The sequence below is a fragment of the Brassica oleracea genome, chromosome C8 (assembly GCF_000695525.1).
Source record: "Brassica oleracea var. oleracea cultivar TO1000 chromosome C8, BOL, whole genome shotgun sequence".
NCBI classification, from domain to species: domain Eukaryota; kingdom Viridiplantae; phylum Streptophyta; class Magnoliopsida; order Brassicales; family Brassicaceae; genus Brassica; species Brassica oleracea.
In genome coordinates, this window is record NC_027755.1 from 21,551,406 (window position 1) to 21,575,374 (window position 23,969).

Here is a 23,969-nt window from a genome sequence, read left to right on the forward strand (position 1 = left end):
ATAAAATAACAATAAAATGTTAAATCAAGCATGAAAACAAACATCATTTGTAAACAATATGTATTGTCTTATAGAGAGTAGACTTTTTATTTCAATGAGCAAATTATAAAATACTTATTTATAACTAATTGTGTACTTAAAGCATTTATTAGAATTTTAATATTTATTATTATATATAATATTACCACAAATATTGAATTTAATAATTGGAATACTTATATATATTTCAAAATATTTATATTGACTATTAATTTCGGATTTTTCGGATTACCCGTTTGGGTTCGGTTAATAACACTTCGGGTTCGGATATTTTTTGTACCACCCTACAAGACCCGTTCGGATATTTTTACGTTTCGGGTCGGATAACGGGTCGGGTTTTTCGGTTCGGGTTCGGTTCGGATATCGGGTTCCGGATTTTATGCCCATGCCTAATGTTTTCACTAGATCTTCAAATATAGAGGTATGAAAAGTAATACTTTGAATAATTGTGTCCCATGGATAAAATTTTGCTACAAACACACAAAAGTCCAAAAATAAAAGCAGGCCCATAAAGTCATTATACTAGTAATTGCCACACTAATAATGAGCCATAGAAATAATTAACTTTTCGACTATGAATATGAAGAACATATCACTCCCTCAAGTTTTCTGGGCTCTTATGGAACACGTTTTCTCAGTCAGGAAGATAATTATTTAACTGAATGACATAATAAATTTGTTTCGTGTATTTCTTAATGTTTGTAGTGTTACATTTCTATGTCGAGCTCAGTTTTGCTATTCTTATAGTGGTAAACCACGCGTCTGTCGTCGGGTGGCACAAAACGTTCCGTGGATTTTAAAAGACCTGAGTTCGAATCCGCTACCAACTCAAATAAATACGGCGCATGGCCACCAGAGCTTTTCATATTCTCTCACCGGAAAAATGTTTACCCTTTTTTTTATTCTTATAGTAGTAACTTATATGCGGAATTATTATACAAAAATTCTAGTACTATTTACGTTTTGTAAATACCAATCAGAAGCATGTAGGGTGAGAGATTTATTGGTTTGCTGTTCTTGGAGTTAGAAAAGCAGAACCAATATATAAATTGATCATCCATTACACTGTTCTGTATATATACGAAGTCACCAATTTAGTTCATATGTACCTAACCCAAATTACCATTGACCTAGATTTACTCCATTTTCTCCCTCTATATATAGATCCACTCTATCATTCATCTACACAAAACACACTACAAACTCCAAAAAATAAAGCCAAAACTTTCCTTGCTTCACCAATAATTAACCCCTACTGTTATAAAGTTAATCATAGGAAATGGCTTGTCCAAGGGTCTCCATTTTGACTATTTGCTTATTACTTTTTGTTGTAGGATTTGCCTCGCAACCTTGTGAAGCTAGAAAGGTTTTAATGCCTTACAATGCAAGCAAGGGATTGTTTCTTAGTGCCTTACCAAAGGGTAATGTGCCACCTTCGGGTCCAAGCGACAAGGGTCACACTTTTCAGCCGGAGGATTATTTGGACAAGCATATGGTTCCGGAGATTCACCGCCAACTAGGATCAGTCCCTAGCCCCGGCGTTGGTCATTAGGCACATTGATTACCGACTTTATATATTTATTGTAGCTTTCATTTCATGATATTATCATATATCATACCTTACGGCGTCTTATGAAGAATGGTTGTGCCTGTGTGTCGTTATATATGATCTAATACCAAGTACTGAAATAGATGTGTTTTGTGTGTGTGTGATCAGTAACTGAGAATAAAGAATCATTATTTTGCAATTCACTTTGAGATCTGTTTAACGTGCATGTGCTATGGTATATGTATTTAATTACATCCAGCTCTTTGTCGCGTTCAAAGAGATTCAAAAACAAATAGTTTTTTCTTTTTTTTTGTAACTAAAAACAAATAGTTATGTTCGTATAACTTTATAAGTTTTAACAATTCGAAAGCTTCGTTTTGGCATTTCTATAGGAAAAAAATATTCTGGATCATATTAATGTACGTTTGCACACGAATATAAACAATTAAACATTTTGACCAAAAAAAAAAAACAATTAAACATGATACATGAACATTTGTTTGGTGCCCACTATAATCGGGATAATGTAAATATGCTGCGTACGTCAGGAGTGGGCAAAAAAAAACAAACCAAACCGAACCAACCGAACCAAAACCGATTCAAACCGAACCAAAGTCTATTTCAAACCATTCGTTTGAAGATTTCTCCAACCCGAACCGAAAAACCGATGTGTTTTTGTAATTATTTAAATTAAAAATATTAGTAATACTAATATACTAAAATTCTAATACCAAACCACATATTTTTCATTTTTCATTCATTAACATATATTCTTCTAATCTAATATGTAATCATCAAAATATTTGATTAAAAAAAATAGAAAATCTGTATTTTTATTTTCTTATATATGTAAACGTGTATGTTAAATCTAAACCTAAAACATAAAGCAAATTTTATTAAAGACAAAATTTATTCTCTATAGCGTCACATGGAAAATGTTTCATTGCAGCTTTTTTGATAATGATATAAGAGACATTACTAATGATGTTGATTTTTTGATTTTAGTTAACTTTCATTTGTTTTAATTCTTACATACTTTGTGACTTTTTAAAAGGTTTTTGTTTCAGTTTTATATTGAATTTAGTTAACATAGTTTATTTTTACATAATCTATGTTTTAAAACATAATTTCTCTTAAAAAATTAAACTAAGAAAAAGATCCGGAAAACAAACCAAACTGAATATAAATCGGACTGAATACAAACCGAACCAAACCAAACTAAATATGGTTTGTTTCGGTTGGGAAAATACTAGAACTAAATTAACCAAACTGAACGAGCCGCCTGAACCGAACCGAGAAAATCCCACCCCTAGAGTACGTAAACCAAATTCATCAGGAAGGATATAAGCCTTGTCTTTATAAGTAAAAAATTATTGGAAAGCTCAGTTAAAAAAAAAAAACAATAATTCAATAGCTCCGCTTTGGCACTTTTGTAGAGCAAAAGTTGATGAATTGACTTTGTCAAAAAAAAAAGTTGATGGTTGACAACAATCTACAATTATTTATGTTTTTACGTTAGACACGTCTTCCTCTATCTTGTTGACGCTTATTTCTTCTATAAATAGTTTCAGAGTTTAAGAAAAAAGGAAAATGAAAATAGACGTGCAATAATATAAGGAACATCATTATTGCTCATCTCCGAGATCATACTGTTTAAGGACTAACCTTTTATCATGAAGCTTCTTCTCTCACTTTCCTCTTTTGTATGTTCTTAATAAGTTTAATTAACTAACCAACTAGTAAGATGGAGCCACTGATTACACATTATATATCTTTGAGTACATATAGATCTATACACAAACCATCTAAACCCGAGTGTCTTACATATAGGCTCCGATTGGTGACACGTAGTATTAACATTAAGTTGTAATACATATTATAATTTGACAATAAAATTTACGTGGTAGAAACTATACATATATTTTTACCAAAAAAAAAAAAAAACTATAGATATATGAAGTATGTTCGCAGTAGAAATACTAATTACCATTTTCATTTAAATAAAATACTGATAACATTTTTTATGTACAAGTTGCAATATACTTTTATATAATTTAAAATAACTAAAGTATAAATAATAACTAAACTATTAGGTATCAGTTTAGATTATATGGCACGCAAATGTTATATCAACAGTTGAACTAAATATGTTGTCAGATAAACGTGGTTCTAAATCTGTCGAAGAGACGTTTTATAATTTGTGCTTTACTTCAAAACCAAAGCCGAGTTTAAATCGTTCAGTTGGGTCATTATCACAGTCCATATAAATCTTGGTAAATTTGCATTATTCTAGATTTGTTTTGAAACTTGTAAACCACGTTAATTTCGTTATCACCATGTGAATCGTACCAATTTAACTTTTATAACATTGATGGATGGTGCGTATTACTTAGAAGAAAATCCATTAGTCTTAGAACATGATTAACGCTAGAATGCGGGTGTGGGTTCATAGGGTTTTTTTTTTTCTGTCCGATTTAAAAAAAAAAAATCCAATTGCGGATCGCCACGTGTCAGTGGGACCCGTGAACAGTTCAAAAAGTCCACCAAACTTGCCTCTTGCCGAAGAGGAAGAAGATGACGTGGGTTTTAATTTTTTGTGGGGCCCACAACCTTTAAAACTCCTTTAAAACCAGGGTTAAATGCGCTCTTAGAGCACGATTAACGCAGGATATAAGTGAGGTTTTTAAGTTGGGGATTCCACCTTTTGGGTTAAAAACGGTGACAGAAGAGGCTAAATAAGGATCGATTTTGGTGCAATTCTTGCACTGTTAGCGGGCCCCACTGACACGTGGCGGCCCGCGATTTGTTCGATTTTTAATATTTTTTTTTAATCAGCAAAAAAAAAAAAAAATTAAAAAAGGACCTATGAAACCGTGCAGCGATAATCATGGTCTTAGCCTCTTAGGGCATCCACAATGAGAATCCTTAAGTGGGAGTCCTTAGGGAAAAAATAATTAAATAATCTGTGGATCCCACCAAAAGCTAAGGATTCAATCTTTAAAATTCCTAAATAAGGATTCTTTCTTAGTGAATCTTTGCACTATTTGCGGATCCCCACTACGTGGCGGCCCATGATTGGTCATCTTTTTTTTTTTTTTTTAATTCAAAATATTCAGGATTAATCCGAAATGCCCTTGTCGCTAAGGACTCCAAAGTCTCACCGTTGCGCATGCTCTTAGTTTCTTTGATAATGATCTATCAGTTGAAGTTTACTCACACTTTGCATGGTATAGTGAATTACGACATCGGCTAGCTTGATCTGATATTACCACACACACAGCTTGATTGGTGCATATTCACACATTTAAATCTAAAAGGAACCGTTGTTTGGAATCTCTTATTTGGTTGTTTTGTAGGGGATATATATGCCACGGTCATAGTTTCAATGGTTAGGGCACCCGCAATGGTGAGCCTCACCACGGGGTCCTTAGGAATATTTAACAAATTTTTTTTTTTTGAAATAGTTAAGGATCATTATCCAAAATGTTAGTCCAATGGTGAGTTTCAGTTATGGAATCCTTAGTAATTAAAAATTAATTTTTTTAAAAAAGTGAAATAAAAGTGAAATAAAATAATTTTATTTATAACATAATTGAATAGAAAGATACAATATTTATTAATAGTTTTTTTTAAATAGTTTTCAAGTTTTCTATTGCATTTGTAATCTTTTAATCAATTTTAAAAGTGGTATTTATAAGTTATAATTTTTTTTTTCAATTGTTTTCAAGTTTCTATTACATTTCTAATCTGTTTTCAAGTTTCTATATCAAATTATACAAGTTTTGAACAAGAGGAAACAAGTTTATGAATGAAACAACCGAGGACTAAAAAGAACTTCTTGGAGTTTAACAAAAACAAGTTTTGAAAAGTACAAAAACAAGTTTTGAGGCAAAAGGAAACAACCTCTCCGAGATACATAGCCAAATTCAAGTTTACAATAAGCAGTAGTACCAAAAGGAAAGAAAAGGAAATAAGTTCTGATAGAAACGAAAAGGAAACACTCCTAAATCACCCGTGAGCTAGAAGCAATGTCACCTGCCGAACAAGACATAACTAGTTAAAGCAGAAGCAATGTAGTAAAAGAAATAAAGCAGAAGCAAGTTAAAGAAGACTCACCATTCATTCTGCTCAAGCGTTTGATGAGTAGTTCAGAACACTCTTTCAATCGAAACCCAAATCGAAACTCAAGTTAAAGAGTCAAATCTAAACAGCTAGATATAGCAAAACATAGAATCTCTTTGTCTGTACTCTTAACAATACATGTGACAGGAACCTTCCAAAGTATCCGTAAGACAAGCAAAGTTAAGATATTTCAGATTCAGATCAAAAGGAAGACTAGCTTATATAATCACCTCTGTGATTTGGAATTTAAAATATTACGAACCCAATGAAAGCGAACACATATCAAACCTAAAAGGTTGAGAAACCCTTGAGAAAAAAAGAGAAAATCCTCTTCCGTTTAAAACACCTTTCATTTCGAAACCGTTTAAGAAATAAGATACAATTCCATTTCAGATTGAAACCGAAATCTTATCAAAACCCTTACTACAAACCCCATACTGGGTCTAAACCCCAAATCGATTTAACCGCAAATTTTTTTGAAACCCAAATCGATTCAAACCCATCCCCAAAACCCTAAAATGAGACGAAACTAGATGAAAACTAAGCTAAATCGAACAAAAATACATGTTTAGGCTTCGATTTACCTTCGTGAAGACGATCGGTTTCAATCGCCAAAATATCGCCTTTCCTCGAACTCTCCGTTTTTTTTTTCCAGTTTCGGTCGCGAATGACAATTTTTTTTTAACCAAACCCAAAATCATACCGACCCCGTCCCACTCAGGAGTTGACACGTTGCTAAGGATCAATCTCTTAAAAGCCTTGATGACGGACCAATCCTTACGCAGATTAACCTAAGTAATATTATTATATTCAGTTTTACTTAAGTTTTCGTGCTAAGGATTGGTCGTGTACTCCCGTTGTGCAAGGTCTTAGGATTGGCATATTAATTCACACCTAAGTCCGTTAAGTTATTCTTATTTTTTTCTAAAAATCATGGCTTGGTCTATACACAGCACTAATTCAGATTCTAGTGTAATAGAAGGGTGAAACTGCATGTCGGTAAAGCCTTTCTCAAAAAAAAACTGCATGTCGGTAGAAGCATGAATAGTTTCTCATTTCAAACGACACGCTGTGTTTAATTAAAAATAAGGGACAACACAATGTGTACATGAAAAATGACACCAACAAGTAATTTCTTAACATTTCAAAAAACAACTCTGTTCGTCGCCAGGTTTAGAATTAAATACCAGCAAAAAGAGGAAAAACAATCAAACTCAGAGTAGATATTTTATTTTCTTTAACGTAAAACAACAACTTTTTTTGTATAATGAAAAACAAGCAACTCATTTTGGATTAGATTAAAAGGTTATGTATAGAATAGATTAAGAAGGATATCTAGAAACATTCTCTACAATATATGCTTTACATATATATAGGTATTACATATGTGTTATATATAGCATGAAATATTCTATAAGATATTGTATAATAAAAAAAGTATGATCTTATCTTTAACCATAATTAGGTAGATGATGAAATTCCAAACTACCACACATTTGTGGCTCACGAGTTTCCCACTTTGAACAGACCAAACATTATGTATTGAAAAAGAAGAAATAGATCAACCTTGTGAATCACGAGATAACGCAAACCATTGTCTCTCATCTCTACAAATAAGAAAATCTCTCTTTCTCTTCTACGTGTCTACAAATCTTTACAGCTTTGTCTCTCTCTCTTTTCGTTCGTTGTTGGTTATCAAAGGAAGACAAATGGGTTGCTCTAGTTCAACAGCCAAGGCAGAAGGTACTCCCTCACTCTCTCTTCTCTCTAGAGGTTAATAAAGATATGAATCGGATCAAAGTGATAGTAAGATAATATGCACACACATCTTCTGATTATTCTTAGTTTCTAGGCTTCCATTCACTGTTTTAGGGCACCACATATAGGAGCATGTATATGTGGTACGTGATGTGATTTTTTGTGTTTGTAGGGAGAAAGGAAAAGATTAGAAGACCAAAATCATGGAAACATCCTCAGCCAATATCAAGAGCTGAGCTCACACAGATGAGAGAGGAGTTTTGGGACACAGCTCCTCACTATGGAGGCAAGAAAGGTGATGATCACATTAAATTAACCTGAAAATAAAACACATTCATAGATGTAAGTTATATACTCCTATTAAACACATTCATAGTGTGGTGTGGTAGCCAGTCCACTCTGTAGCATTAAGTGTATTCCTGCCGACCGGATCAGCCTGCCTCAGGTTGTCTCGCGATACCTTTCACACCTTGATCCGCAGCTGTACATTGACCAACCCCAAGTCCAATAGAAGCAAGCCCAACAGCCAACCCAGCAGCAATAACCGAAGCCGATAGGGCTTATAAAAAAAAGTTATATACTCTCCATTTATGTTAGCAAGTTCTGTTATATGTAAACAGAGATCTGGGATGCGTTAAGAGCTGCAGCAGAAGAAGAGGACTTATCTCTTGCACAAACCATAATCGAGAGTGCTGGTGTGATTGTCCACAACACTGACCTCACCATTTGTTACGATGAGAAAGGTAGATAAAATAAATTTAATTTAATTTTTCTCTAAAGGGTTATTGGTTTAGTAGTTGAGGTCTTAACTTTTTGCAGGTTCCAAGTATGAACTGCCTAAATATGTTCTAAGGGATCCTTCAAACTTGATCAGAACCAAATAAAGTAAAAAGAAGATAGGAGACAAGCTCGTTTGTGTATGTTTGTTTGTCGTCCAAGGAATCATGTGTTTTTAACTTAGTTATATGGTTATATTTGCTTGGATTTGTCATTTGCTGCGAGACTATGCGTATGTGAGGAGTGACATGGATGATATTACAGACTTCCGTAGAATTCTTCATAGTTTTTTTTTTCATAAAGAAGCAGCTTTGATTAATAAAATAGTATGAATCTATTTACCTAATCTTAACAATAATTGTAATTTACTTATCTATCTTGTTTCTCTAGATTCGTCAGCTCCTCTTTTTGTGAGTAATTCCATATGGAAAAAATAATAAAATTTACTACAATAAACTCTGCACTGCATTAAAACAAATTATACAGTTAGGCGAAGATAACATAACAAATCATTTCATGATTGACCTGATTAGTGGTTACCTCCAAAAAGAGACGCATTAATATGACACCAAGCAATTATATTTGTGTTCTTTATTTCATTTTTATATATCGATTAAGAAAACAAGAAAAGAAAGGATATATTATCTCTTGAGGATATGATGATGGTATTATTTTGAAAAGATTGATTTGACAAAGGAAAGTGTAACACTTTTGTTGGTTTATACACACAATATTTTTTTTATATACACACAATATTTGTTATTCTGTGTCATAAAAGGAGTAATAAAAAACAGTTTACATTGTAATATCTATAGATTATAATCTGCTTCGTATATATAAAAGTACCCAAATAAAATTTCAAACTGCACTTACTACACCAGCTTCTACATCCTCTACACTTTTTTAATGATCAAATGAACTCCATGTTGTGGGAATGTAGTTGCAGCTGGGAAAGGAGCATGAGTATATGATGGAGAGAGCTCCACACTAAACATTTGAAGAACCTTTGCCACAAAGAGCTTAGCTTGCAACATCGAGAAGTTTTGGCCAATACATGTCCGAGGTCCCGAGCCAAACGGCAAGAAAGAGAGTCTTCCTTTGGTTGCGCTTGCAACACCATTGACAAATCTCTCAGGCTTAAACTGTTTCACATCCTCTCCCCAAAGATCAGGATCATGGTGCACCAAGATCATTGGTATAGTGATCACAACTTCTTCGGGTAAAGAGAACCTCTCTAGCTTCACTTCTTGATTTGTTATTCGACATGTGAAGTAAGCTGGTGAGTAGAATCTTAGAACTTCATGAAGGATCATTGATACCTAATGATAATGGTCCAAATCAAAAGAAAACAAAAATTATAAATAACCCTTTTTATGGTTGTCTGATAGGTTTTAAAAATGTCTACTTACAACTTTAAGGTGGCCTAGTCCTTCAAAACCTGGCTCGTTGTTACCAAACGCCTTAGAGATCTCGTCTCTTGCTTTGTTTTGCCATTCTTGGTGTTGGCTTAGAGCAACAAGTGTCCAAACAAACAATGAAGCAGTCACGCTTTGACCAGCTAGATAGAAAGCCTTGCAGTCATCTATAAGATCGTCAAGGCTCAGCCCTGAAGCTGGTCCTTGTTCTATTATCTGTTTTGTATTCGAAGCCAACATGGAGCACAGCAAGTCAGCGTTCTTGTTGGTATCTCTTCCTCTCTGTATCTCCTTCTCTTTGGTCTCAATCATAGCTTTAAACATAGCCCTCATGTCCCTTTCGGTTTCTCTCAACCTCTTGTTGAACTTTGTTGGTAAAAATCTGTTAAAATTTGCAAATATTAAAAAGGGTTGACTCATCAAAATATATTAAAATCAAATTTAACGTACTTTGATCCAGGAATATAAACGGAACGAATAGTTTGGAGACTAAGATCGATCTGTTCTTGGTGGATTTGGAAGATATTGATGCCATCTTTGTAGAAATCACCAAAAGAAGCACGAGCAAGCATGTTTCTGGCTAAGTCATGACAGTAAGTCCATGCATCAAGTTCCACTGTTCCTTTTGGTGAAGCTAGTTTCTCCCATTCTTCTAGCATCTCTTTGCAACTCGAGTTGAATGCTGGAAGTATGCTCTGTCCATTTTGAAAACATGAAAAATATAAATATGATTTCAGTTGAGAAAAAACTAAAACCAGTCTCATACAAAAATTTACAAACATGGGTTTTTGATATGTCAATATCCCCATTTATTCATTGATATTATTTTCTGTTTGTTGAAATGATAGCCTAACAAAATGATGATGTGTTAGAAATTCTTGATTTGAAATATGTTCATCTTTTTGTAATGCGCCTTTTTGGCATTTTCTCTTCTTTCGCTTTTAGACTTCTATAGTTGGTGTTGGCTTCTAGTTCTTTGTGGTCTTGTTCTCTGTTTATTCTTTATTCTATAAATACCTTTTTAGTTATTTTTAAATTTATCTATTGTTGTTTAAGTGATCAAAATCCTCAGACGTAACTGATCTGACTTTCTTTTTCGGAAAAGGTGGAAAAGGGAATGAAACTGTTGCAAATCAAAAGAATGACGAAAATGACGTCCATGAATTTCACTTTATGTCTTAAAAAAAAACTTATTATTTTTTAAAAATAGTTATTGGAGTCAAAATGAGCATGCATAATACCTGTATATTCTGTTTGTATGTTCTCTAATATCTATTGTAATCTCAGTCAATATACAGAAAACTCTTTAAACCTATAGCCTTCTTTCTCTTGGCATATTCATTCATCACACCACTTTACCAAAATAATAAAAATACCTTCAAACTGTCGATGCGAAAAGCAGGATTAAGAATGCTCCGATGTTTGGACCAAGTAGGACCTTCGTGATTGAGAAGACCACTGAGGAAAACATGATACCCAATCTTTGGTTTTGGAAAGAGTTCATGTCTCGACATTATCTCTCGTAGTGTCTCTGGATCCATTACTGTCACGTTCGGGTACGGTCCGTACCATGTGAAACACTTCTTCCCTATCATAACAAAAAGAACATAAATTGATTATTACCATTTGTTAAAATTTAGTTCAACTAATCTTATATATGAAACAAAACACATACAAGAATGATGTCTTGGAGAAGTAATTTGATATGAATTATGATACGCTAAAGAGTATTAGATTATTTTACTATACGCGAACTAGATTTCGATGATAACCAGAAAATATATATCTATCAGATTTAGATCTTAATTATGCAAGTGTGCAAACAAAACCATAATAATATGTATGCACAGTTAACTCCTGTAGCCCTTGCTCTGAGTCCCTCTCTGTTCATACCGTGAAAATAATAGAGACTCAAGATGAAGAAGATGAGATCCTAACCAAACTAATAAAAAATAAATTACGAATCTAACACTAGACCAAGTTATAAGTTGGTTCTTGTTTACTTAGATTCACATTTTCTCTCCAGGGACTATACAAAAGCACCTAAAACATGATAAATATGTTGAGTTAAATGGATCATACCATGGTTTAGAACAGTGTGATGGAGAAAAGGCATCATTCGGGGGACAAAATCGGCGGTGAGAGGGAGAGGAAGAGAGTGAGCAACTTGATCCATCTTGTTACTCTCACTCATGTCTCCCATCAAAACTCTGTAAGAGTTCCCAGAAAAACCTTGTTTCTTCAGATACTTCTCTAGTCTCTTTGGCCTTAACCAAACCCAATTCACAGCTCTCCATGCCCAGTTCAGTATCAAGATCAAGAACCCGATCAAGAACACTTTTCTTACTGCAGTTATCTCAATCATCTTTATCTTTGGTTACGTTCTTGATCTATGAAGAGAAGAGAGGAAGAGAGGAAGAGAAAGGAGACAAGACTATAATGATGATGCTTAATAGTCTCATAAGTTGACTACATATTTTGGAGGCAGCTGTGTATATTATATAGAGAAGATATATGTAATAATTCGATGTATGGCAATGAATTTATAACAACAAGCTCTTTGCTCTTTCCAAAAATTAAATTTTGTCTTCCTTACGCTACATGCATGTGGCTTTATTGCATGAGTATTTTTAGTGTATTTCCTTTTTTTTTGACATCATTTAGTGTATTTCTTTTTTAAAAATTATTAATATACTAAATACTTCTTTTTTTGAAACTTAATATACTGAATACTTCCAGATTTACTTTCTTCTCTTTTTGTTTGCGTCTGTTTTCGTCGTAATTACCTACTTTTTTAACGGTGTCGTAACCTACGTTAGAGAAAGGAGAGTTCTCACGCAATTCTCACCTTAATTTCAATATTTAATAAATATTTCCCTTTCAATTTTCATGAGTGACATTTAGGTAGATAATTTGAAATTAACCCTTAATTTTATTAAGTGTTAAACTTAGAAAAGTAGTTAATCACCAATGATACTGATTTGCTAGTTAAAGTTAACTTAGTCGCAGACAAAAAGTATGGAACCAGGTGGCTTTGTTCTATGGAGACGATGAATAGCAATCTAACTCTTTTAAGAAACGCATGTGATATAGTACTATTAATCGTATATAAGATAATGTTTGTCCTCAATGTCGACGGAAAGTGTAAACACTGCAACCTACCCGAAACTATAGATCACTTGTTCTTTCACTGCGCTTTTACAAAATAGATATTGTCGTCAGTCCCTGTTTTTCCAAGCGTTGAGTACAATGATTCTATAGATTTGAGAAGTCTATGGTGCAGCGTGACCTCAAGGAAAAATTTACCACCGACAGGAGTAACAGAAGGACAACTAGCACCGTGGATTCTATATATGGAGCATATGGACAGCAAAGAACAATTTAGTTTTCAATGACAGACCACTCTCGGCAACGGAAACGCTTTCCAGAGCGGTTACACTTGCTAGAGAATGGGGCGCCTGTAAACAAAAACCCATGCACTGAAACACGGCTTTTCACCATCGCTTGGGATACAACCAGACTGTGTCTTAATCAAATCAGATGCTGGTTGGAATGAAAACTTAAATATTGCAGGTCTAGGCTGGACAGTGGATTCACAGAACAGAGACTCATCATTTTTGGTCTTGGCGCACCACGTGAAAACACCACTAGCAGCTGAAGCACTCGCGCTACGGGAAGCAATCTGGAAATGCAGAGAGCTCGGACTGGCGCAAATCAAATGTGAATCTGACTGCGAAGAACTCGTCAAAGCCATCAACGGAAAAACTTCCCTTGCTGGTCTCTATGGGATCTTGGCTGATATTCAAGATTTAGCTGCATCTTTTGAATGTATCTCTTTTGTCTGGATCTCTAGATTGAGAAATGTAGAAGCAGACTTATTAGCGAAGCAGGTCTTGTCTGCTGAACTAGCTTTAATGGATGCACCTACTCCAGTTTGAGTTCATTAATATAAGTGTGTTTCAAAAAAAAAAAAGATAATGTTTGTTGGACCCAATTTCGGTCAATATGCTGATGGGCCACGATCGAGGATATGGGCCGTAAAGAGCTGAAGCCCGTAGCGAGTGTACGAGCTCGAGACGGAGAAGTCGAGGGCCCAGAGGTTGCGGAACAAGATACGGAGATCGCGGAGCGGTTACGGAGATCACGAAGTCGGCCTACTATAAAGAGAAGAGAACATACATGGAGAAGAGGACATTGAAAATCCTAGAGAGCTACACCCGCACTTCGACCTTGTTTTCATCCATCTTTAGATCCTTTCTCTTAACGATCTCGTTGTAACGTTCTATCTTGTTTTACTCATTGTATTCGATCTTATTCATCAATAAAAGTCCATTTTTGTTTACCGGAAACTGATTATATCGTTGTGTTCTAAAGATATCGTTGCCTACATTATTTATCTTTCACTTGATTAAAATCCCGATCACTATCAAATTCTTAGCGTAGATTTTATGATCTACAATGTTTGTCCAACCATATCAATAAATTTTAATTTTAAATATAATCAAATTACGTGTAGACTAGGGTCATTATCATTTACTAAATTGCATGGTTCAACCAATGCATGCGATTATATGGCGTCATGTCTACAGGACTACACATATTTCTCTACTGTGGATAGGATACAAGTTTAGTCATTAACTTCAACATTATAACAACGTTTTTGAATAAATCAACTAAAAGTTGAGTCATCGTCGGCTCCGACTTTTGTTTGTTATAACAAATAAAAGGGTGGGACGTCCCTTTCTTTGTGTTATAGTCCAAAACTCTAAACCTGTGTCGTTTGTACAGAATAAAAGTGATTTTGGTTGGTTCATACCGAATATAGCAACTCTTCTTAAAAAACAGCTGAGAAGGTATCGTTGGAAAAAACAAAAGTTGGTAAAAGAAAACAAAATATTCCTACAATTCTTGACTTTATACTAATGTAGTAATTACTGTTTGAACCAGAAAATATTGACTTCATCGGAAGAAAGAAAGATTTGAAATTAGATAAATACTCCCTCCGTTTTTTAATATAAATCATTCTATGTAAAATTTATTAACACTTAATGTTATATGACCAATGATAATATACCTTCTATTTTATTATTGGTTGATTTGTGGTTAGGTAAATAATTAATGATGTTTTTGTTTAGAAAATATAAAAAATTAATAATTTTTTAATCTATCTGCACAATTCTAAAACGACTTATATTAAAAAACGGAGGGAACATAAGAAACAAAAATTTACTGCCTTCATCCATCTTGGATACGATTTTGGGCACAGTAGTGCTGCCTAAACCGTCAACTGCTAACTGCTGTTGACTCTTGAAACCCACTAAGGGAGCTTGTTGCCATCCATGTTTGGGTGCACCCTTGGTTGCCAATACTTGGCCAGAAGTTGGAGTTTTTGTATCAGTTCATTCAGATGAAATTGAGTAATGTTCTTGATGCTTAGCATCCTAGTGATTCATCTGTATAACACTGAGGTGCTGAGTTTGAAAGAAATCTTCAGAAGAGAAGGATTTGTTTTTCAAATCTAAATCGAATAGATTTGTGGGTTTGGGAATGTGAGTGTAGTTAGCGTATGATTAACCCCGGTTTTTTAGTCGGGTTCTTAACTCATGATTTGACATTTTTTTGTTTTTTTTTTTTTTTTTTTTTTATAATTTTCGGCTAAAAAACGGTTCTTATATCTTTTAAAGATGGCTCTTAAAAAACTAAAAAAAACTAAGAACCGTTTTTTATCCGAAGTTAAGAACCTCGGTTAAAAGATTCGGTGAACCAAAAGCTGTTGGCCCAGAAAGATGGAGGTTGGTTCCTTGCAACTCCTGATGACTTATTGAGGATGCACAACAATGCAACCGTCTCCGGAAAACTAATAGATAAACAAACCATCTTCAATCTTATTTTCTTGCAAATAACTTAACTCGTATCTTTTATTAAGTTTACACCTTTTTGTCTTTCTTCAAGTACCACGAATATAATAAAATACAAGACGAAATGTTTGTCGACACCTATACAAACGTTCTGACTTGACCACAAACATAGTTTTGATTGATCACCAGTCTTCTGCTCCTTTAGTTACACCCAGAATCACAGCGATCGTAGCAAGAATAGCCTGAAAGTTTTATTACACATGAAGGAATCATTTTGATAAGGGATCCAATGCAATCCAAGGAAAAACATGAAAGACAAGAGATAGTATTGAATAACTTACAGCGATGGTGCAAGCAATGTATCCTGGCTTCTCCCTGTGGTCGATCCTCCTTCCAACTATCATGATGAACATTCCGACGTACCAAGGGATTGCTCCAAGGAAAAACCCAACTATGAACCTAAAGAAAGATCAAACACAAACTCTATGAGATAACTAACAAGTAAGATTTTGGTGTGGATTGTGTCACGAGGACATTGTTGAAAACCAAGTGTAGATAGTGTAGCAGCCATGTGAAGAGAGAGAGAGGAACTTACAGGAACCACCCAAGACCAATTCCACAGCAAGGAAGGCGGCGTTGTCGCACATGCACAGGTCTTCCTTCAGCAATACCATGTACTGAAAACAGAGAACAACAAGATATGTTAAAACATAAGAACAGATGAAGAGGCACCGATCCATGCTCTTGCTTTAGACTTGAACAAGAAGAAGAGAGAATGAGACATGACACAACAAACGTACTTTACATACTATATAACACAAGCCTAAACAATTAACTATTGCTAGAACCTAAACCTCCAAAAACTTTAAAATCTCAAATTGTTAATTATACAAACCCTAAATTCAACTCAAAGTCAAAGCTCCAAACTTTAAAATCATTTGCTCAAATTGTTGAATTCTATCCAAAGCTCCAAACTTTAACATCTATTGCTCAAATTATACAAACCCTAAATTCTAAATTGTTGATCATACAAACCTTAAATTAGTTTCCACTGCGACAGAAAACACGATCTCGAGATCAAATTATCACAAAACAAACACCCAATCGAAAAATACTGAAGAATAAGATTCATGATCGTCACTAAAATTGAAAACCTAAATCCCCAAATCTGTAATCAGCAAATCCAATACAGCAAAGAGAAGCTATACCCGGAACGGTTTGATAGCCATGTGCGTAATGAGGAGGGGCGCAATCGTACACTCCAGGCGGAGCAGAAGGCTGAGGAAACCCAGTGACCGGAGGAGAGTTCTGCGGCCGCGGAGGAGGGTAATTGGAAACGCCTTGAAACGTACCGTATTGATGATGATGATGATGATGCTGGGTACCTGCTTCATCAGCGAAGCCTTTGCTTTTGTCTTCTTCTCCTTGACCCATCTTTAGCTTCAGCTTCAGCTTCTCTTCCTTTTCGTCTCGATCGCTCTCTTGACTCGAATAGAGATTAGATATTTTGCAACGCGTTGAAACAATTGGAAGAAGAAGTCTTTTTCAATTTTTTCATTTATTAGATTTTAGACCCGAGATAATGTGTAAGTTTCAATTTGGGCCCAGAGTTATTATATTGTGCCTTTACAACCACCGACTGAAATGTTTGACTAGGGTATTTAATTAATACGATTAATTAGTATTTTTATAGTTTATAAAATCAGGTTAAGGAACATGTGGTGGTGGGTTATCATCAATAATCGAAGCTTCGGGGTTCGTGGGAAAGATTATGATTTAGTATGACATTAGCTAATTGCTCTTGATCATTATATCTTATCCATCTAATTAATCAATTATCAACAAATGATTTCTGTAACCTTCAATTATTTTTTTCTTTATTTTATAATTAGTGAACAAAATTAATAAAAAAATGGAGAAAATTCAGAAATCTGCCTGTATAAGCAACTCTTTAAAAAAAAAAAAATCGAAATTAGTGTTTTTATTGTCAACTATCAACTTCATTATTGCTAAGCTTTATATTACTTTCAAGTTTCAATGAGTGCAATTTGTTTTCTCTTCTTTTTCTCCGTCTAAAAGTGCTTTGGCCCTTTGCCTTTAATTCTTAGCCTCCAGAGAAAAATAGACTTTGAAAGTTAATTATGATAGGAGAAAAGAATTATTAATTCAATATTCCAAACAAATTTCATTACAACACCAAGAAAACAAATTTCATTACAGAGCCTGTATCTAAACATGGTGAATTATACGTATATATGGACTATAAATCTATAATACATACATAGTTTGAAACTATTTCTCTCATGATACACTCATACACAAAGAAAGAATGAAAAATATTCTGGATTTTTCTATGGATGTGATGCTCCTACTCTCGAGTCTCTCAACCTTGGTATTGAACCATTCACAAATATGAATGATCAAAGAAAAATTGCAAAACATTTATTGAAATATTGTGTAATAAAAATAGAAACCAAACTTTCTTCAACAAGTACAAATACCCTGGGAGCAATCTTGGCCACCACAATCATCACCATCTACGGAGTCAGAGAATCCTTTGTTACTCGGGACTGCAATGATTATTACCTTCTCATCATCTGGTTTACCTTCTTCCCGTTCAATAAGATACTTCTTTAGGTCACTCAAATCCTTGTTTGCCTCTGTCACGCAGCTATGAAGAATGGAGAAGCAAGTGAAACAAGCAAACACTAGATTGATAGCAAACAAGGCGATGCAGAAGATCACGACGATACAAGTGTAAGCATCCATTCTTTTTGGAAACTGATCATGATGGTTGGCTTACAAAAACAAGAATCAATTATATTGCCCCCTCTAAGAAGTAAGAAGAAAAGCTTAAATCTGAAAATGTTTGGTGTGTTTATATCTCTTTTATAAGAAGGAAACAATAATATATATCTTTTTGGGTCTGCGGTTGAGGATATTTATCAACGGATAAAGGTAGTAAGCATGACAAAAACATGTCTCTTTCTTTCCTTTTTTCACCAAATCTGTTAGTTTCCCACCAACTTGATCTTAGGCGGGGACGGTATGTCCAAACAAGCCTAGTAAAACATGTAATATGTAAATGATTTCTCATATATACTAGTGAAAATGATTGCATGTTTGAAGCAAGATATAAGATCTTCCAAGGTGTTTCTTAGTAGACTAGAAGAGAAAACGAAATATCATGTCTTCTAAAGATATTATACTTTACTACACATTTCTAAATTCTAAAGAGCTTCAAGCACATAAATATGAAAGAGGGACAACAACTTGTATTGTGTTTTCAGATAGTGACTTGCGTTTGCAGTTTATTTGGTTACACACCTGCACAGTTTTTTTCTTCAGGGTTTGGTACCTAGTGACTTCCATTATACTCAGCTTACATGGTGGCTCGAGTATAGCTCACAATTAGATTAAGAATATACAGAAACAGGAAAATATGGTAAAATGAGACTGAACATTTGCCCTGAACCAAATATAGATATATCATAAAGACAAAAAATATTGGATTAGGGGACTCGAGTTAAGTATCCCTAAGAGAGATCTAAAAACATATTTAAAAATCATGGGAGGTTCAAAACAGAATCCTCTCAACTCTCTTCTACTACTGCTACTACTACTACCAGTTCTGTTCATAACTGTAAGTTTCATCCTGACAGTTAAACCCTGGGTTAGTCTCATAGTTTACATACATACTCTGCTGGTAATACTCATGGGACGTTGGTGCTGAGTCCATCACGACCGTGTTGTTGTGATTCGTTTCTTCCTCCACGAAATACCGAGTTTCGGACTTGGTACCTGAGAACATTCTGCAGGCGACCGTGTTGTGCGGCGACGGCTCCACGTTGTGGTGTAAGTTGCTGAAGATGGAGAAAGGAGAGGAAGAGTCTAAGACGTTGCAACCATCTGTGTAGTCCACGGTGCTGAAAGAGTCTCTGGTTGATTCTGTGGTGAATGAAGCTTCGTCTGAGCTCGTGAAGAGAGACCACTCGCTTGATGACTCTAAGTTCTTGCGGTGGTCCGCTCTCGGTTTGAAGCGGTTAACCGGCTTCCTCTGTTCCTTCATCTCGTCTCTTGGTTGTGGCTGTGAATGCCGAACCTGAGCTTTTCCGTTATGTTCTCCTCTTAGAGGACGCGGATACGATCTGCAAAAGAGATTGTATTCTCAGAATCATCTGTGACCCCGGAATGAAGAACTGGTGTGTTCTTACCTCATGTAGAACAACATATAAGCTCCTTCTGACATAACTTGAGTCATTGGCACTTGATGAATCTGCAGAGTTTTAAGTAGAAAGTTGCATAAGTTCAGAAACAGTTTGGCTTTGCTGCATTATACAAGTGAGTTATACCTCTGAATCATCAATTCTGAACCAGTTGCCTCTCAAATCTTTGACATAGGAAATGTAATGGCCCGAGAAAGATGCGTTGAGAGTATCCAGGTGAACTATAACAGCGTAAAGCATATAAAGAGGAGGAACATCTCCTGTTCTCGTCATGAAAGGTATCATATCCAGCATTTCAGGAAAGCTTATACATTTGTTTATCTTCCCGTATCTTCCTTCCTACATACACACAAGAGATTTAAACCTAGATCCAAAGTAAGCCAAGAGGAAAAACTGTAGTAAGTAACTGAAACCTGGAATCTCTTAAGAACTATTGTGAGAATGTTAGGTGCTTCATGAATGCTCAATTCTTTTCTTGCTTTAACATATCCAGCGCACCTTTTTCAAATGCAGTTTTCACAAAAGAGATGATTCAGTTTCAATACCACAGAAGAAGAACAATTTGGAGTTTGGATCTAACCTGCTGCATCTATACATATTCTCTCCATCGAGATCTTCTGGTCTAGTAAACTGAGTCAACGCATCTTGAAGAGATTCTACCCATCCGTATATCTCTAGTGTGAGATCCATTATGTTTTCGTATCTTTCTGATTCATGACCACACCTCAAGCATTTCACCTGGTTTTCAGAGAAAGAAAGCAGCAGAAACAGTCAGAATGTGTAAAAAACAAAATCAAAAGCTAAGAGATTCAAACACCTTTGAGCGGAGACGTCCACCAAACATATGTTGAACTAAGGTGGTTTCTTGCAGTCTTGGATCCACTTTAGTCTCACCTCCAAGTCTCTCCAAACATATTGATTGCATAGATGCAACCAAAAGCCTACATCCAAGTAAAATGGATAAGAGAAATCAAAATTAAAATGTCGAAATCGCATTAAGAAGAGAGGATTCACAAAGTCAAATCTGAAAAGGACTAGGAAGAAAAACCTTAAGAACTCATGAGCATCTTCTTGACTCCCATCACCAATCTGACAATTTATACTCCGCATCTGTGAGAGAATTCTGCTAGCAGAAAGTGGACCTCCAGATTCTCTAAGCATCATTACATGTTGCTCAAGTTCACACATAAGGCACCAATCTTTCCCAGAACCTATTAGAAAGAGTGACATTATCATTTTCAAGAAATGGTCGACTAAACCTATAACAATTTATGCTACAAGATTAATTAGGAAAAGATTGGGAAAAAAGCATTACAAGATCTTGAATGTGATCGTTGAAGCAAATAAGCAACAAGTGGTTTTGTGCATGTTAAGGACTGCAAGACAGCGTTTGCATAGCAGCTGGAGAAGAAAAGGTATACTAAGTTAAGAAAGCATATAGGCATTTACACTAAATGAATCTTGCTCAATTTTGCCAGTTAAAAGATTGAAAAGAAGTAAATGAAGCAAGACCTGTTTCCACAATTCACGAGGCCTCTAGGTGATAAGTAAAACACCTCACACTGAAAGAACTTAACAAACTCCTCATATGGAAAAAGCATCTGAAAAATAAGAGAAATTGACTCAGTAAAGTAGGAACTAAAGATATTGAATTAACAAAGAGACAATTATATCGATAGGGAACTAACTCTCAGGTTTTTAAGTCGATCATCATGCTTTGTAGAGTTTCTTAAACCCATCATTTTCATTAAACCGGTGGTTGAGGAGATGCCATTGCTTTCTTCAGCAATGCATGTATCCTTGGACCTAACAGCCTCTGGATTATAGTATATAAACATGAGACGCTACTACAAGAAAATTCTTATGTTAAAGAAAAATCTCAGAGACACTCACTTGATACTGCAGGGACCAGTCCCTTCTTACTCGTCTCGGTGCATGGTTGTTCTCCGGATTTGCGCAGTGTAGCAGTTCTGGTCCCTGTTAATTCAATCCACATCAGAAGATGCAAATCTCAAACTCTATTAAGCCTCAACTATAGTAACTTTTATTAGCATTAGGTCTCACCGTTTGAAGGATATTGTGCGTTTGGACAACCAAAAGAGCTTCTTGCTCCCAAATTGCTTTCACAAGTTTCTTGCATACCACTTACAAAAGCTTGTCCATTCATTTGCATATAAGAGTTATCAACAGAATGCCTTCTAGAATTTGTTTCCACAGCACCGATTGTGCTTCTCGACTACAAACACAATCACTAGGTTTAAATTTCAAGCACCATGCAGACTTTTAGCAAGACAGCATAACTGGTTTGGATAATTGATACAGAGAGATAAAGATGATCAAGAATAGCTTACCTTATGTTTTGTCTGACCCTTCTTGTATTCTCCACCAGCACATGCAGCTTCACCACTAAATGACTCTCGGTTGGACTTATAAGAATCTGGTTTCCCTACGCTTTTTCTCCCTTGCGTGTTGACTTGTGGTGTAGAGATACCCAAGCTTTCAAATTCTACAGAGCTTTTTGGAGTCTTGCCCTTCGCTTTCTGCTTGGTACCGTTACTATACATTGTAGAATCCACGCCTTGGTCATGCAAAACAGAATCATTCTCAAAGGAAACCCTCTCAGAAGAAGAAGAGCAAGCCTCCACAGGGATACATTCATCTTTATGAGCTAGCCTCCAGTGAATTATTTGGCACTGCCCAGAGCTGCAAAACGTCAAAAATCAAGTCCTTCATGGGTTAATAATGTCCTCAACGTATATGAAATCAAAGTGGCGTGTGGAAAATTTACCAGTATCTAACAGATTTGCATCTCGAGCAGCGTGTCTTAGCAGGACTAAAACACCTCGCACATACATGAAACTCATTATTAACAGGGACCCCACACGCAGCAGCAGCCACAGGCTCAGAGACAGTCCCACTCACACCAGCCACAAAATCATCTCTTACAGCACCACTCGCAGCCTTGATCTTGGTTCTTAGAGCCCTATTCTCAGTAGCCACAGCCTCAAATCTTACACCCCTATTCACATTAACTTCAGTCTCAGCTCTAAAAGCTTCTTCAGCTGCCATCTGAGCCAGCAAGTTAGCCCTCCCTCTCTTTTTAGAAATATCACTCCATTTACCTAATAGTATGTAAGCTACCACAGGAAATACAACCAAAACCAAGAACAATAAAGGTATGTCCGCTCCCCTTGGTTCGAGCATGTCCCTAGCCACGCATTCATGACCCGGTTTACAGTTTGTGGGAGTCTCTCTTCAAACTACAAGAGTTCAAGTAGCCATAAAAATCTCCAAAAAACACTCTTAGTCTTATGAGATACACCAAGATCTTATCTCCAGGTTCAAGCTCTTAATCTCCCAAGATGGACAGCACTGCAAGTAAACACACCAACTGAATCAGTTCAGTTTCTACTCATTATTCCATCATAGAAAAATAAAAGTTGTCACAGAACACTAAAGAGTTTCATAGATTGACTCCAAGGCACAAAACCATAATCAAATCATCTGATCTACAGATTCATTTCACTCACAAGTGCTCTCTGAACTAACAAATCAAAGAAACCCTCAAAAATAAAATAAAGCATCTCAGTGAAGAACCCAGGTTTTCTAAATCTGAAGCAAAAGTAAGAGAAGACCACGAAAGATCCTAACTTTCAGACACTAGACAAATCCCTAGCCGACAAAACTTGAGGGAAACACTCGCGATCCAAACGAAAGAAGCTTAAATTCATAAGAACCCTAACACATTATCACACGAAGTAGCTCAAAAATCACTCTCAAACGGAGACGGATCTAACTATAAATCCTCCACTGTTCTACCAATCTAAGATTCAAGCACCCACTAACCCATTATTTACAGTAGCTCAACGAGAAATTTGACAAAGAACTAAAGCTGAGAAACGGTCCAACATACATAAAAAAAAAAAGAAGGAAAGAGTTGAGCTTTGTAAGAGAATCTGAGCATCACCTTATCTAAAAGAGAGATGAAACCCTAATTTCACCCTTATCTTCTTCTTGTCTTCTTTTCCTTTGTGAGAGCTCGAGAAAAGATGCTTTGATTCCTCGAATGGGTAACGCACAAAAACAGTCTCTTTGTTTTTCTCTCTCTCTCTCTCTCCTCTTCTTTGTGCTCTTGTTCCTCACACTCTCCGTCCTGTTAAGGCTGCTGTTTTAAAAAAAAAAAAAAAGATAAAGCAGACAGTTTAGTTGATGTATTTAACTAATA

General features: G+C 35.4%; 6 protein-coding genes across 7 annotated transcripts; 2 read left to right on the plus strand and 4 right to left on the minus strand.

The window, feature by feature from the left end:
• Positions 1-1,244: 1,244 nt before the first annotated feature.
• LOC106311340 lies at positions 1,245-1,672 on the plus strand. The gene has a single exon (XM_013748541.1). It carries the CDS (start codon positions 1,319-1,321, stop codon positions 1,589-1,591), a length of 273 nt encoding a protein of 90 aa, XP_013603995.1. The 5' UTR covers positions 1,245-1,318; the 3' UTR covers positions 1,592-1,672.
• A 5,552-nt stretch (positions 1,673-7,224) lies between these two features.
• LOC106310196 (ubiquitin domain-containing protein 2) lies at positions 7,225-8,582 on the plus strand. Its single transcript, XM_013747421.1, has 4 exons — positions 7,225-7,453; positions 7,641-7,763; positions 8,089-8,211; positions 8,288-8,582. The coding sequence occupies exons 1-4, from the start codon at positions 7,420-7,422 to the stop codon at positions 8,350-8,352; spliced, it is 345 nt and encodes a 114-aa protein (XP_013602875.1). The 5' UTR covers positions 7,225-7,419; the 3' UTR covers positions 8,353-8,582.
• A 377-nt stretch (positions 8,583-8,959) lies between these two features.
• On the minus strand, positions 8,960-12,177 carry LOC106309839 (cytochrome P450 72C1-like). Its single transcript, XM_013746982.1, has 5 exons — positions 11,743-12,177; positions 11,037-11,248; positions 10,111-10,355; positions 9,655-10,042; positions 8,960-9,564 (listed from the first exon to the last, which is right to left on the minus strand). Exons 1-5 carry the CDS (start codon positions 12,023-12,025, stop codon positions 9,139-9,141), a joined length of 1,554 nt encoding a protein of 517 aa, XP_013602436.1. The 5' UTR covers positions 12,026-12,177; the 3' UTR covers positions 8,960-9,138.
• Positions 12,178-15,525: 3,348 nt separating this feature from the next.
• LOC106309654 (60S ribosomal protein L18a-like protein) lies at positions 15,526-17,036 on the minus strand. The gene is made up of 4 exons (XM_013746732.1): positions 16,727-17,036; positions 16,114-16,195; positions 15,860-15,977; positions 15,526-15,760 (listed from the first exon to the last, which is right to left on the minus strand). The coding sequence occupies exons 1-4, from the start codon at positions 16,950-16,952 to the stop codon at positions 15,701-15,703; spliced, it is 486 nt and encodes a 161-aa protein (XP_013602186.1). The 5' UTR covers positions 16,953-17,036; the 3' UTR covers positions 15,526-15,700.
• Positions 17,037-17,690: 654 nt separating this feature from the next.
• Positions 17,691-18,429, minus strand: LOC106310771. Its single transcript, XM_013747988.1, has one exon. The coding sequence runs from the start codon at positions 18,285-18,287 to the stop codon at positions 18,003-18,005; it is 285 nt and encodes a 94-aa protein (XP_013603442.1). The 5' UTR covers positions 18,288-18,429; the 3' UTR covers positions 17,691-18,002.
• Positions 18,430-18,988: 559 nt separating this feature from the next.
• Positions 18,989-23,939, minus strand: LOC106312408 (ubiquitin carboxyl-terminal hydrolase 15-like). Of its 2 annotated transcripts, none has more exons than XM_013749922.1 (15): positions 23,712-23,939; positions 22,533-23,116; positions 22,096-22,447; positions 21,809-21,980; positions 21,638-21,721; positions 21,433-21,560; positions 21,257-21,345; positions 21,060-21,145; positions 20,793-20,955; positions 20,562-20,685; positions 20,325-20,482; positions 20,158-20,242; positions 19,871-20,083; positions 19,733-19,794; positions 18,989-19,666 (listed from the first exon to the last, which is right to left on the minus strand). In XM_013749922.1, exons 2-15 carry the CDS (start codon positions 22,946-22,948, stop codon positions 19,141-19,143), a joined length of 2,658 nt encoding a protein of 885 aa, XP_013605376.1. In that variant the 5' UTR covers positions 22,949-23,116; positions 23,712-23,939; the 3' UTR covers positions 18,989-19,140. The 2 variants fall into 2 exon arrangements, with proteins under 2 accessions (XP_013605376.1, XP_013605377.1); XM_013749923.1 differs by lacking the exon at positions 23,712-23,939 and adding an exon at positions 23,591-23,607 and having other exon boundaries at positions 19,141-19,666.
• Between the last annotated feature and the right edge of the window lie 30 nt (positions 23,940-23,969).

What these genes read in the sequence shown, in the direction of transcription:
- LOC106311340 (XM_013748541.1), top strand. Translation starts at nt 1,319, where the DNA reads ATGGCTTGTCCAAGGGTCTCCATTTTGACTATTTGCTTATTACTTTTT.
- LOC106310196 (XM_013747421.1), top strand. Translation starts at nt 7,420, where the DNA reads ATGGGTTGCTCTAGTTCAACAGCCAAGGCAGAAG. An exon ending in TTCAACAGCCAAGGCAGAAG is followed by an intron (nt 7,454 to 7,640) that starts GTACTCCCTCAC and finishes TTGTGTTTGTAG; the next exon opens with GGAGAAAGGAAAAGATTAGA. An exon ending in TCACTATGGAGGCAAGAAAG is followed by an intron (nt 7,764 to 8,088) that starts GTGATGATCACA and finishes ATATGTAAACAG; the next exon opens with AGATCTGGGATGCGTTAAGA.
- LOC106309839 (XM_013746982.1), bottom strand. Translation starts at nt 12,025, where the DNA reads ATGATTGAGATAACTGCAGTAAGAAAAGTGTTCTTGATCGGGTTCTTG. An exon ending in TTCGCATCGACAGTTTGAAG is followed by an intron (nt 10,356 to 11,036) that starts GTATTTTTATTA and finishes CAAAATGGACAG; the next exon opens with AGCATACTTCCAGCATTCAA. An exon ending in GACTAGGCCACCTTAAAGTT is followed by an intron (nt 9,565 to 9,654) that starts GTAAGTAGACAT and finishes CATTATCATTAG; the next exon opens with GTATCAATGATCCTTCATGA.
- LOC106309654 (XM_013746732.1), bottom strand. Translation starts at nt 16,952, where the DNA reads ATGGGTCAAGGAGAAGAAGACAAAAGCAAAGGCTTCGCTGATGAAGCA. An exon ending in TGGCTATCAAACCGTTCCGG is followed by an intron (nt 16,196 to 16,726) that starts GTATAGCTTCTC and finishes CTCTGTTTTCAG; the next exon opens with TACATGGTATTGCTGAAGGA. An exon ending in ACATTGCTTGCACCATCGCT is followed by an intron (nt 15,761 to 15,859) that starts GTAAGTTATTCA and finishes TAAAACTTTCAG; the next exon opens with GCTATTCTTGCTACGATCGC.
- LOC106310771 (XM_013747988.1), bottom strand. Translation starts at nt 18,287, where the DNA reads ATGGATGCTTACACTTGTATCGTCGTGATCTTCTGCATCGCCTTGTTT.
- LOC106312408 (XM_013749922.1), bottom strand. Translation starts at nt 22,948, where the DNA reads ATGCTCGAACCAAGGGGAGCGGACATACCTTTATTGTTCTTGGTTTTG. An exon ending in GATGCTCATGAGTTCTTAAG is followed by an intron (nt 20,686 to 20,792) that starts GTTTTTCTTCCT and finishes ACTTGGATGTAG; the next exon opens with GCTTTTGGTTGCATCTATGC. An exon ending in AATATGTATAGATGCAGCAG is followed by an intron (nt 20,243 to 20,324) that starts GTTAGATCCAAA and finishes CATTTGAAAAAG; the next exon opens with GTGCGCTGGATATGTTAAAG.